At 39.1% G+C, this 14,851-nt stretch overlaps 1 protein-coding gene across 7 annotated transcripts in view; it reads left to right on the forward strand.

Moving 5' to 3' along the window:
• The window catches only part of tox2 (TOX high mobility group box family member 2), a 135,745-nt gene that overhangs the window by 41,329 nt on the left and 79,565 nt on the right, over nucleotides 1-14,851 (forward strand). For 4 of the 7 annotated variants that reach the window (XM_082136415.1, XM_082136414.1, XM_082136420.1 and 1 more), the window contains exon 2: nucleotides 9,225-9,317. The exons of 2 other annotated variants lie outside the window; for them this stretch is intronic. In XM_082136415.1, the coding sequence (XP_081992541.1) occupies nucleotides 9,225-9,317 (93 nt within the window). The remainder of the gene's footprint in view (nucleotides 1-9,224; nucleotides 9,318-14,851) is intronic. One more of the 7 variants, XM_082136418.1, reaches the window with a different exon arrangement.

The raw sequence follows: 14,851 nt of genomic DNA on the forward strand, positions 1-14,851 counted from the left end.
TTATAGGCCCAAGTGTTTCTGTTAAATGGGAACTTTCCAGCTGTTTTATCGTTCAGCAGGTGAAAATCCTGCATCTGTACTTAGTAAAGTAACAGCACATTCATGTCTAGAACACACACACACACAGAGAGAGAGAAGTTTAATACTTCTCTTATGGCATCAGACTGTATGTAAAACACTTTTCAGTTCTAATTGAAATAATTATTTTTACAGCGTTTGCTGATTTGGACTGAATTCAGGATAATAAGTTTCTCTGGTCTGTTGTGTGTCTGTTAGTATCCAAATGAGTTTGTCTTAGCTTGCGAGAACAATGTTTTTGCAACTTGGCTTCTTCAAACTCCATCACGTCTCAAATGTGTGTTTGGCAGCGAGTGTTTGGACGGCTTTTCTCTGGAAACAGCACTTTTGATTTAGACGACGAGCAGATGGTTGTAAGTAGATTGCTTTCATGTTAAGAAATCACTTTCCTTCTTTTGTCTGGGCTGCAAACGGAAGATTATTTTAATGCGGCCTCTTTTTTTGTCATTACTGTGTATGGAAGGATGACATAACACCAAATACTCTGGAAAGAAAGAGGATGAGGAACGGAGAAGCCTGACGGCGCTCCAATGCTATTGGTTCAGCGACAGAAACCTGTTGCCAAGCTTACAGTCCAATTATTATAGGAATATTTTAAAGCTCAGATGTTGCTCGTTCAGAGCTCAGGACATTAGTTATCATGTTTCATTGAAATATCTACTTTATCTCAGATGTTTATCCTATGATTTCCTAATGAGGGAAAAATAATTAATGTGGAGAGCAGCTCGGATCATTTGATGAGAAATGTTTGAGTTCATATTGAGATTTTGCAGACTTCTATATCTTGGCATGTCATGAAACTCTAGATGGCACAGGCTGATTGGTCCTTACCTCAATCTGATTGCAATCACATAGTTCTCTTTACGGCACACCTGATTGGTTCCTGATGTATCAGTAGCCAATGAGCTCGCGGCTCAATCTTCAAATACTTGGTCAGTATTTTCTGTGGCAGTTGCTGCGTGCTTTCAGAAACCCTCCACCTTCCCCAGCTCCACCTTCCCCAGCTCCACCTTCCCCAGCTCCACCTGTGTAAATCTGCTACGGGTTATTCATGTATGTTATATTGTAAAGCAGCAGCATGTGTTACTTGCTCACAGCAGCGTGTTGTGTATGTACTGGCAGTAGCAAGTCTTGTACTTGCTCTGCAGCAGCAGCAACAATAACCAAAAGCAGCAGCAATATCCATAAGCAGCAATAACCAAAAGTAGCAACAATAACCAAAAGCAGCAACAATATCCATAAGAAGCAATAACAGCAGCAGAGTAGCAGATCTATTCTGCCAAGACCAAATATATCAATATTGTCATATCCTAGCCTGACGTCGTCATACTCGACTCTTAAACTGCTTCATTGGGCTGTGATTATGGGGCATTTCAACCGAATCAGGAAAGAAAATGCCTCTGCACTCAATTGGATAGACCTACAACCAATCAGAGCAACGGAGTAAGTGACGTATGTTCTTCATTCATCTTTCCGATCGACAAATGCCTTGATCGCGGTTCTCCACAACGGATCAAGTCCAGACCGAACTTCCCGACCTCAAATGTTGTGGGCGGGGCTAAGTTCGGCTGGTGGTATAATTAACCACATAGCAACGCCATAGCAACCACATACCATCACCCTAAAAATCACTCCTCCTTAGTAACCACATAGCAATGCCCTAGCAACCACATACCATCACCCTAAAAATCACTCCTCCTTAGTAACCACATAGCAATGCCCTAGCAACCACATACCATCACCCTAAAAATCACTCCTCCTTAGCAACCACATAGCAACACCATAGCAACCACATACCATCACCCTAAAAATCACTCCTCCTTAGCAACCACATAGCAATGCCCTAGCAACCACCCAGAACAGCAAAGCAATGCCCTAGCAACCACCAAAAAACACTTTAGCAACCACAATGCACCACACTAAAATTTACTCAGCAACCATATAGAAACGCCCTGGCAATCACCCAGAAAAGCATAGCAACTGCAAAGCAACGCTCTAGCAACCACCAAAACACTTTAGCAACCACATAGCAGAACACAAAAAATCACCTAGACCTCCTTAGCAACACCCTGGCAACCACACAGTACAGCCTAGCAACTGTGAATGCCCTAGCAACCACCAAAACACTTTACAACCACATATCAGAACATCATAAATTGATTGGTCCGAACAGCTCTGGTTCGAGCACAGCTGCTCCACAACGGATCAAGCCCAGACCGAACTTCCCGACCTCAAATGTTGTGGGCGGGGCTAAGTTCAGGCTGGCATCCAGGCTAGTCATATCCATTATCATGCCAAAAACTCAGAGTTGTCATGACAGAACTACAGTCTTTCTGTCAAAAGAAACATCTGAGAAAGCATCAGAAAAAGTCCTCGTTTTATCTCTTTTCTCCCTGTGAGTAACAACTGAGATGTTAAAGAGATTCTGTGTAAATTCTGTGCATGTTTTTACTCATAAGAAGTTTTGTTAGCATCCCTGTGATTATGTAAAGGCAAAAGGATGATTGACAGTCAGAATGTGTTTTCAGTTTGAATCACATGATCCAGTCAGCATCACCTATACAGCTGCGCTGGCGGGCGAGAAGAGAAACCCGCCTCTGATTGGCTGTTTTGAGTGTTGTATAGTAATGCATTTTTAAACGAAAGTCACGTGATTGGCCTCTCTTGTTCTCACTTTGACTGTGAGTTTGAAAGCCACAAAAAGAAACGCTGATCAAGGCACGATAATGTGCACGTGCACTTACTGCATTTACTCACTGCATACTTAAATCATGCTTTTTATTCATATTTTCAGTGGAATTAGTCAGTCATGATTATTGCTCTCCCTAGAAACTGTATAGTTACACTTGGACCAAAGGTAATGAAAACCAATGTGAACACCTTAGTATCCGCATAGTAACGCCCCGGCCAATCACAAAACCCTAACAATATGGCAGTGAGTTTGGCTCATATTTTCTCCAGAAATGTTAAAAATCTGCTAGAATATTTATATTTCAACATCTGTAAATATTCACAGCAGCTTATTTTCATTTCTACTCATCCGATCATCGACAACACTCTGTCTCTCTCTCTGTCTGTCCGTCTCACTCGTTTAAACAGGTCATTCATCTTCACATGGCCAGAACAATATGTTGATTGTACAAACACAGTTATTAACTGGACAGCTTCCAGCAGGAGTTATTTGGGATGTAAAGGCCTGTGGGAACATCGTGTGCTTTAGAGATTTGTGCTGTGATGCAACAGCAGAGAGAAATAAAAGCCATCGGTCGGATCACTCCTTCGCTTTAGATTAGTTTTAAGTAGCTAAATGTCACAGATAAGCATCGTCGTCCCACAGAAATAATGTGTGTGTGTCGCGGTTTATTCAGCTGGAGAATCTCAGCTCACCTCACTTCACCCAGGAATGGCCTGAATTTGAAAAATAATTCATAAAATGATTAATATAGTTTTCAAAACGGTAAAAAAAAATTCAACTTTTAGGGTTTGAGTGTGTGTGTGTGTATGAGTGTGTGTGTGTGTGTGTGTGTGGGTTTGTGTTTGTGAGTGTGGGTTTGAGTGTGTGTTTGTGTGTGTGTGTCTGAGTGTGTGGGTTTGTGTTTGTGTGTGTGGGTTTGTGTGTGTGTGGGTGTGTGTTTGTGTGCATGTGCATGAGAGTATATGAGTGTGTGTGGGTTTGTGTGTGTGTTTGTGTGCGTGTGTGTATATGTGTGTGTTTGTGTGTGTATGAGTGTGTGTGTGTGTATGTGTGTGGGTTTGTGTTTGTGCATACCGGTATGTGTGTTTGTGTGCATGTGTGTGTATATGAGTGTGTAAGAGTGTATGGTGTGTGTGTTTATATGAGTGTGTGAGGGTTTGAGTGTATATGAGTGTGTGTGTGTGTGTGTGTGTGTGTGTGTGTGTGTGTGTGTGTGTGTGTGTGTGTGTGTGTGTGTGTGTGTGTGTGTGTGTGTGTATGAGTGTGTGTGTGTGTGGGTTTGTGTTTGTGCGTGTGTGTGTTTGTGTGCGTTTGTGTGTGGGTTTGTGTGTATGTTTGTGTGCGTGTATATGAGTGTGTGTTTGTGTGTGTGTATATGAGTGTGTATGAGTGTATGGTGTGTGTGTGTGGGTTTGTGTGCGTGTGTGTGTGGGTTTGTGTGTATGTTTGTGTGCGTGTATATGAGTGTGTGTTTGTGTGTGTGTATATGAGTGTGTATGAGTGTATGGTGTGTGTGTTTATATGAGTGTGTGAGGGTTTGAGTGTATATGAGTGTGTTTGTGTGTGTGTATGAGTGTGTGTGAGTGGGTTTGTGTTTGTGCGTGTATGTGTTTGTGTGCGTGTGTGTGTGTGTTTGTGTGCGTGTGTGTGTGGGTTTGTGTGTATGTTTGTGTGCGTGTGTGTGTGGGTTTGTGTGTATGTTTGTGTGCGTGTATATGAGTGTGTGTTTGTCTTGTATTGTGTTGCAGATGTTCTCTTCAACAGCATCCCATCCTCATTTTTCTGTTATCCTAATTAAACACACACACACACACACACACACACACATACACACAACCGAAAAACAATTCCCCCTATTTGCATAATGAGACAGAATCTGTGAGAGACTAACGAGAAATCTAACGATCTCTCCGAAGAGAAAGTCAGCCGGAGTCGGATCCGTTTCTGTCTCATTTATAAACGGCCGCCCACTTTTATATGAGTTTGTTTTGATTATGTTTAATGACTCACGGACAGAAAAACACGTCTGTTACCGGACAGAACTTTAACGAAGCACCAGTTTAATGAAGTTTCACTCACGCCGCTCTTTGAAGCATTTATGAAGCATATATGACTAAAAACATCATAAAAGTATCGTAAATTTAAATCAGAACATGATTTTACAGTATTGTTCCCAGATTTTGTGCTTGACAGACGTGATCACAATGAACATTGAAGTTTCACGGCAAAAATAACATGGTATGATATGAGGATCTTCATGTTCCCAGCGCAGGTCGACATCTACTCTCCTGCTGACGGAGTTCATTTACCGAGCAAGCGTTAAGTGTTTGGCATGATCATCACTTAAACACACACTTACTGAAGCCACACCACCTGGTATTTTATACTATATTTAATATTACTAAGTACATCCCTACTGTGGACGGCTCAATGCTTTAGCGCCTGGAATAGAATCATTCCACCCGTCTAGATGCTTTTCAGGCCATAATTGCAACTTAATCTCTGGCACTATGCAATTTGCATTGTAATAATATCCAATATTCAAACTGCAGTAATGGTCTTGCGGTTTAGGGAATATTTGCATCTAGCAGCTGGTGCTTTGGGTTTCTCTTTCATGCAGATTTGGTCTTGTTTGTTTGTATTTAAACGTCCTCTGCTGGTTTATTTAAAGGAATAGTTCACTTAATAATGAAACCCTCAAGTTGTTTCAAACCTTTGCCGAACACAAAAGAAGATATTTTGAAGAATGTCGACCAAGCAGTTTTTGGACCCCATTGACTTCCATAGTAGGAAAAAAAAAATACTATGGAAGTCAATGGGGTCCAAAAACTGTTTGGTCGACATTCTTCAAATTATCTTCTTTTGTGTTCAGCAGAAGATTTGAAGCAAGTTGAGGGTGAATAAATAGTGATTTCATTGTTTAAATCATATTAGTTTTAGTTAAGAGTAACAACACTGGTTTTATCGTGATCGATTCATTGAGGCAAATTACTCAGAAGAACAATATGTTAATGTTATGTTTGAGTTTCAGATATGTTTTAGTAGCCGTGTCGCATGATAACAGGAATACAAAACAACGTGTCATCTTCTAATTTTAATCCACGAGCCTCATCTTCCAGTCAAACGAGTGATTTAACCACAATCATTCTGGTAGCTGTCTGGTTCGAAACGTTCAGAAATGTCCCCTAAAGTCACCCACGGGTTACAGTAAAGTGTGCAGTAAAGGGCAGGTCGATTACGGACACGTGCCGTGGTTAACAGGAAGACTCGAGGTGCAGAAAACCCCTGTTGTGTGTCTAAGTTTAGCTGTAGTGATGAGAGAGAGACATTCAAAATCAGAGAGAAAGAAAGGAGCATAGATGACAACATCTTCAGTCTGTCTGAGCGATTAGCGTCGATCTGCCACATCTGATGAGGGACATTCTCATGCGCTAAATACAGCACTTCAGATTTACTTGACAGCATATTGTTAGTCATACGACACTTTCTGATTTACAGTGAAATGCAGAATCATCCAGCGCTCAGCCGAATCACTTCACGTGTGGGTTGTTTGCTTGCGTTTTCAAGACAATCGGCTGGCTGAGGGAAACTGATGGACATATATTAGTGTGAGGAAAGATTTAACATCAAACTTTATTGAAAACATGTTTATTTTTGGCAATGCAAATACAAGACATTGACAGTATTATGATATAGTGATGGTATTACCGTGGTACTTTGGAGATGTGCATGCACGTGTCCATGAGATGTGAATATTTAACATAAACACCTGCTTTTTCTTTATCATATTTATATGCTACGCCACCGTTGAATGAAATCCAATACTTGTTTCTTACAAATTTTGGTGTGCTGGTTCCAGAAATAGTGCATGTTTTGCTCTAGCACAAACAAAATATGATTTTGTAGAATTTTTCTTTTGCTTTTAACAACTATTTGTAACTATTTTTGTCTTGTATTATCCATTAATCAGCAGAAAACTTCCACATAGACACGATTCCTCTCTTCCTCTGAGCCTGACGACAACGATCTGTTCAATTCTCTGCTTTTCAATGACATTATTTTATGCCTAATCCTGAATTTAAGGTTAGAATTATAGACAGATGTTTTCTGCTGTTTTACTGCATTCAAAGAGTGACAGAAAATGACAGATGTTATGAAAAAGCTGGAGTATTTAATGGAGTATTTAACATTATTCCATTATTAGTATTTTTCCACTACTTTGCAAATTGTAAGTTAAATTAAACATTTTGAATACAAACTGAATACAGTTTTGAATACAATAATTTTGAATACATTAAAACTTGTTTTGTAATTTTTTTTTTGTTATTTTAAAGCTAATATATATATGTAACGCATTACTAAATAAAAAGAGTGACAGAAAATGACAGATGTTATGAAAAAGCTGGAGTATTTAATGGAGTATTTAACATTCCATTATTAGGATTTTTCCACTACTTTGCAAATTGTAAGTTAAATTATACATTTTGAATACAATAATTTTGAATACATTAAAACTTGTTTTGTAAAAAATGTTTTAGTTATTTTTAAGCTAATATATATATGTAACGCATTACTAAATAACATGTTACTGTAATTTGGTTTCTTTTTTAGGAACAGAGGAATGTAACATGTTATAATTTCCAAAATAGTAATTAGAGTTCCAAGCCTAAGTTACAGCTGTGTTATATCGCTGCCAACAGCATGCAGTGTTTTATCATAATATACTAATATTAATTACAATGCATTTTATGTAAGGCGCCTTTCAAACCACTCAAGGTCAACATACAACAGTAACAATATTAAAACAGAAAATAACAGTAAATAACAACGTCAATAGAAAACAGCAGTAAAAAAAGTCCTGGACTTGAGTGCACAAAGTAGTCATGGAAGATAAGCAGCTCTGAATAAATGAGTTTTAAGTTCTGAGCTAACGAGTCTGAATTACCGATGTTGACTGGGAGAGAATTCCAGAGACGAGGAGTCTTTGTTCATCGAGATTGTAAAAAGAGAGATAGCTTTTCAGCGACGTCATCTACTCATGGAGAGAGAACATTACGCGTTCTGTGGCTGGAAATACAATCATTATTTTGAGTTTATTTCTGTCAACGGCAAGAACATTATTGTGCGCTGTCAATTATGTGCGGGAGAAGAAAACCTTTTCAACTGCGAAAAACTCCACATCTAATTTGTTAACACGCCTGAAAGCGAAGCACAGCACGGCAAAACTTCCCGAGAAACAGCGATGCAGGAGAGCAATGCATCCACTTCTACTGTCCAGTCCAAATATACAAATATTTCAAAGTTGGAGTTAAAAGTCAGAAGAAACTGGTTTAATTTAGTTTGTTCTGAGACAGAGTATGCACTTCCCAATAAAGTTCAGGCTAAAGAGGTTATTCTGTTTTTTTTGCTTTTGTTTTTTGAGGGGGGGGGGGGGGTAGTAATGTAGTTAAATTAGTAATGTAACTAATTACTTTTGAAATAAATATTAAAAATGTACTGCATTATGGAAAGTTTTTATTGATATTTTTTAACTCAGCATCATCAATTTTTATTTTATTTTAGATGCAGGGCTGTGCTTTGGGACTTTAAAGAATACCATGGTATAACCATATAAATGTACCATGTTATTTTGTTAATGAGCCTGAGGCCGTATTTCATCATCCGGTTGTAATTTTTCTCTCAGGTCATTTGAGAGACAGCGGTTTGCACTACAAGTACACTACACTAGTTTCATATTTCTCATATGTGTGTGTGTGTGTGTGTGTGTGTGTGTGTGTTTGGCACACTCTCTTGTGTGAATCATTAGATGTTGGATTGCTCCGATTCCTAAACCCAGACTGCCAAAACTCCTGCCGGGAGCGTTTCCTCAAACAAGCCTCACACACAGAGTGGGACAGAGGAGATCTCTCACACACACACACACACACACACACACACACACACACACACACACACACACACACACACACACACACACACACACAGATACATGAACACGCAGTGGGAAGAGGCCAGAATGACTGACTGAAATCAGTTCATATGTCATGATTCACGCTGAGCTCAATATGTTATAGTGGCATTTAAGTCAATCATCACTTGTACTAGTGCTGATCATGATGTGATCAAACGCCTGAAGTATTAAAGGCACGGTTTACACACACTGGATGATAAAACAGCTGGAAAAGTCCCATAAACACACACTGAAGGAGGGACATGAGCCATATATCCATAATATTAAAGGGTGGTGGATTATGGTAAACACCTTAGATACTACAGTAAAATGTCAGTGAGGGAAAATCATGTTGGGTATTGATGATGTTTTGATTTGTGAAGCTCTCATTGGTTGTCTGTCAATGATGAATCAGTCGTTTCACTTCTAAGTTGGGTCCGTTGTCCTGTGTTTTCTCTCCTCTCTGTCTCCTTCCGCCTCTCCTCTTCTCCATCTCTACAGAGCAGATTCAGTGTAGGAGATCGAGGTGTTAGGCTGTACGGCGCATTACCCGTGAGACACAACCCTGAGGAGAAAAGACTGCCCTCTTCAGGGGTGAGACCCGTTCCACACCTTCATCTTCCTCTTCAGCTCTGATACAAACCCTAGTGAGATACTAACCCTAACCCTACTGACCAGAAACATACTCTCAACAAGGGGCTTTCGCCCAATAGCCGTCATTTCACCGTCTCGGTTAAATATAGACCCGATATAGTCCGGCTATAGCTCTATTCAGACGGGACTAGTGTGACATGTAGAGGAGGGGTAAAGTAATAATTACCAGAGCTTCTCTGTGATTTTAGTCCCGTCTGAATGTGCATCTCAGTGATCATGACGGACAGTGTCAGTAAAGATTACGGCGACTTTTAACTTCAGTAAAAAGATCCGGAGAAATAACCTCAGGTAATACTAATCCCGTGCGAATAGACCCGCTGTAAATATGTACGTAAATATTTCATAATTTCATGTTTAAAAGTAGTTTTTCAAGTATGGAAAAAGCATCAGTTGTGCTCTAGTCGCTGGAACGAGTCTGTGGCAAAACTCCAGTGTTTCACACACACCATTCAGATCAGAAGAAGATCGACAGCACTTGTTAGAGGCACGAAACATCTTTTAGCGTTAGGTTAGTGCCTATTACCAACACAATCCAATCTGAAGTTAATTAATACATCGTTCGACCGGACATAACTGTTTTATATATATAAATATAGGTTATATGTGTTTGTGCACGTGATATCAGGAAGCAGCGTAACACACACATGACGACAGGAGTGACGGCGGTGTGTAAATCCAGTTACTCTCCCACTTCTGCTAGTTTACTGAGATCTCTTATCCCGTGCGGATTGACCATTAATATTACAGACGTCCTGTGGTAAAGTTACACTCCATCTACCCTGGTAAAGCTAATCCCGACCGTATAGGGCTTATGAGTAACCCACTTCTAGCCAAAATAACCTTGAATTTGGTTATAAATGTCGTTTTTGCTCAAATATCTTATGAGATGTTTGATATTCCATCATGTAAGCAAAGTCAACAGTGATTACAAGGCGTTTGGTTTCATTTCTTTGACATGTTCTATGCGTAGCATCTGCATCTATTCTTGGGCGATGGTTAGACGTCTATTCAATTTTCACTGACAGCCCAAATTTTGCCTTGTTTTAGCCTAGACGTCTGGGCCGAGTTTGGACGGCTATTAGACTTTCTTAAACGCAAAATTGCTGGGATTATGGATTCCCCAAAGAACCTTTCAGAACCACTTTTAATAATAATCTTTAATAATCGAAAGTACCTTTTTCCAGTGTAAAGAACCTGGAAAGGTTCTATGGATGATAAAGTTCCTTCATGAAACCATAGATACAAATAAAGAACTTTTTTTTTTAGGAGTTTATGCGAGTATGCAAACACCAAAATCAATAATGGAGTGTCTATTTACACTGACGTCAAAATGACAGAAGACGCTGGATTGTCCACAGTAGAAGTACGGCTCGTGGCAGAAAGTTTTGATGCAAATCGACCCGAGTTCAAATCCGCCTTTTGCTGAACTCACTCTACTCCCTTTTCCCATCACAGATCAGATCGGAAAGGCATTCATTTTCAATATAAATGCAATATAAATTAATATATCAATTAATAATTCCACGAGAACAGCAAAGTCCAAACCACAGCAATAACAAAAACAACATTAGAATCACTTTCAGACCAATATTTTTTTTCCCATCTGATGAATGATAAAAACATCCAATCAGAATCTGCTGACACACAAATATATGGTGAAATAACCAAACTGTAAAGATTGTTTCTGAAAGAATAATTAACATTTCTATTGACACAGCCACCATATTGGATTCGTTTGTCCACTCGTCGTGGTTTATGTCGTCAGTTCGCTGGGTTTTGGATCAGGGTTTTCTCTAGCGCCCCCTGTTGTCTGACTGTGACTGTTTGTCTGTGGTGGTTTTGTGGTTCTCTGAGGGTCACATGATGAACTCAGAGTCTCTATATGTCCACATATGGCCAAACTTCACACCCACCATAACCTCCCAGCCACTCACACACACACACACACCACATGCTACAGGATAAAGTTTAAATTTGAGCCTAAAACCAGTCAAGTGTAACTACTTAGACTCACACAACACACAGTGGCAGCATCAGATGCTAATGCCATGACACTGAATGATCACCATATTCATGGCACAATGCGTTTGCATGGTATTTCAGAGAATATTGGTGATAATATTAGTTAGTGAATATCATGTAATGTGGATGTTGTTATTTTTCTTTGCTTTGAGCATGAGAAGAATTAATGTCTTTGTGAATTATTTCACCAAAAGACATAGTATTTTACATGCATTTCTATAATGTGAGTTCTACAAACGCAGTTACTATAGTGCATTTGTTGAATGAGCAATGCACGTGAACAAACAGTCATTTTAGCACCGTCTTTATAGATCGTAGCCATGGTTTTTATTTTGTGCTCATTCAGTGATGTTTTTGCAGTTGCAGATACACACAGCTTACGTTTGCAATGCTGCAACTGTTCACACACACATACAAAAGTGACTCACGTTCAAAAGTGTGCATGTTTGACTCAGAATTACCTATGTTTCCTTTTTCACTTTCCGTTACTTGAAAGGACGTCCGTATTTAACAAAGTAAAACACGTCTGACTCACTGGAAAATCTCGAACTGCGTGTGCCCTCCGCTTTTCTTTTCACTTGATCTACTCAGCATATTAACTGAAAATGTGAAACTGTGGAAATAAACATGTTCCAAAACACTGAAAAATCCTCTGCAGTAGCTTTTCTTTTTGGAAAGATGTTCTCGTCGTCCTGCTCGAGTGAATACCGCCGTGTGCAATATTGTGGGCGGCTTCTTTTTAATTAGAAACGAGATGGTATTGATGTTCCAGAAACCGGCATCGTAAATCATTTATAGCGCCAACAAAGCAGCTCACGCTGACCAGTCGTACCTCGTCTGAGCCGTTATCAGCGAGAAAAGCTGGAATATCAGGGAATTTTAAAAGGGTGATTTCCTGGAAAATTATGCAGATTGTATATATAGTCCCATTTGGTTTCCATGTTCATATTTCATTGTGCTATGAGGTACTTTAAACAATACCATGGTATTGCCATCATGGTAGTGTTTTAAAAAAAACTAACATTTACATGGCATATGTTTATTATATATGATATTCTTTTATATAATGTAATATTTAAAAAGTCCAAGAATAAGCACTTTTTGTAAGGAAACGGAAAAAAACAGCTTGGATATACAATGGTTTTTGAACATATATGGTAATACTAAGGTTTACTTTAACCTTGAAATTGTACAATTCTGATTTATTACTTTAAACAATAACATTATATTACCTTTATATAGTGTGTTAAAGAATAAGATTTCCCTGACATGCTTTTTTGTCATTTTATAGTAAGTTTGTATTTTATTATTTAAATTATTTTTGTAACAATAAGCATAAACATCATAAAATGCATGCATATACAATGGGTTTTGAGCATGTGTGGTAATACTATGGTAATCTTTAACCTAGAAATTGTAAAATTCAGATTTTTAGGCCCTGAGAAGTCATGGAAATTAAGAGAATCTTTTACAAATTTATATTTTAAAAAATCCTCATCATCAAAGCCTGGAAAAGTCATGAATTTTAATTGATTTTTAAAAATAATTGTATTGGTCAAAAGGTGTGGCAAACCCTAAATTCTCAGGGACAATTTGGACTATTTCATGACACCATCATAAAGCGTAGAAAGTATAGAGTGATACAGAAATATATATTTGTTGCGGACGGGCCTGATGCATGTGTGCATTTCATTATTCTACAGTTAAAGTTCTTTCACAGAGTCTTGACACTTTCATAAATAAAACTGAAAAATATCATTTTTTTTTTTACAATGCCCAGAGTTCTGAGGAACGATCTAAAAAAAGACAGTGGTAAAAAAAAAAAATCTTTTTTCTTTTTTGCTCAGTTTTCCGGATGCGTACCTGCATTTACATATGAATGGTTTAAAATTATCTGCCTTTTATCAAGCGTCTCCTCAGCCGCCTTTTAAGAAGTCTAACCAAACCCTGGCATGAAGGTTGAGCTGAGAACAAGCACTTGAAGATCTCAGAGGAAACGTGCCGTTTCTCCTCGGCCCGTGCGTCAGGTGTTGCGGTGAGGGAGGGAACCAGCTTTAGGTCTTTGTTCGGTATCTTTGCATCTCCACACACAGGGTTCAGTTAAAAGTTGGTTCAGTTAAACATCCGCTCACTAGCTAAAATAACCCCCCCGCACTCACACACCCACCCTCACCTTCAGCTTCCTCTGGAGCTGAGCGACACACACACACACACACACATGCACACTCACACACATGCACACACACACTCTCACACCCACCCTCACCTTCAGCTTCCTCTGGAGCTGAGCAACACACACACACACACACACACACACACACACACACACACACATGCACACGTACACACTCAGACACATGCACACACACACTCACACACATGCACTCTCACACCCAACCTCACCATCAGCTTCCTCTGGTGCTGAGCGACACACACACACATGCACACATATACTCACACACATGCACACGTACACACTCACACACTCACACACATGCACACATACACACTCACACACATGCACACATGCACACACACATACTCACACACACACCCTCAGCTTCCTCTGGAGATGAGCAACACACACACACACACACACACACATGCAAACATACACACACACACATGCAAACATACACACTCACACACATGCACACATACACACTCACACACATGCACACATGCACACTCACACACATGCACACATGCACACTCACACACACACACTCACACATGCACACAAACACAATCTTTTGGTATCAATTTTCACTGTGAACAAATAATTACAAAGTCTCATTGAATTAAGCGTCGAGTAGAAAGAGTAAAATAAACATCAGTTTTCATTCAGAATTTGCTCAGTTTATTCTCATCGCTATCGAGTACAAGCTCTCGAGATATTCATGACATCTCAGTTATGATTCTTCTTCAGGTGTCATGTTATCTCACAGGTAAATGTTATCGCTCGTTCATGGATCAACTTGGTCTCAGATGTTCCTCCTAAAAACTTTTCAGGACCAATAAGAGCCAATAGTTGCCATACAGTAAGTGTGTAGAACCATAACATGAACATGTATAGCAGCTCCGCTCATTTGTTGAGAAATGTTTGAGTTCATATTGAGATATTAACGAGATCTCATTATGAGTTTTCAGTGGTTTCCCTCTTTTGGTGGCATTTCATCTGTAAGTTAAATGTTAAACAATCAATGCATAATAGCTATTAAAAACCAAACCCCCACTTTTATTATATAAAGACAACGTGAAGTCCCGGATTACACACACTACTCTTAATATATCTCTCATTTTAGTGTGCATGATTCATTAGTGTATGTTATTCTCTTTTTAGTTTTATTAAAAACCGCTGATGTAACTAACGCCGCATGTGCAGGCGAAACATAACCAAAAATATCATATTCTAACAATATTCAAGAATTCAAAATAGAAATGTTTTTAAA

The sequence above is a fragment of the Leuciscus leuciscus genome (genome assembly GCF_965113295.1).
Source record: "Leuciscus leuciscus genome assembly, chromosome: 14".
NCBI lineage: Eukaryota > Metazoa > Chordata > Actinopteri > Cypriniformes > Leuciscidae > Leuciscus > Leuciscus leuciscus.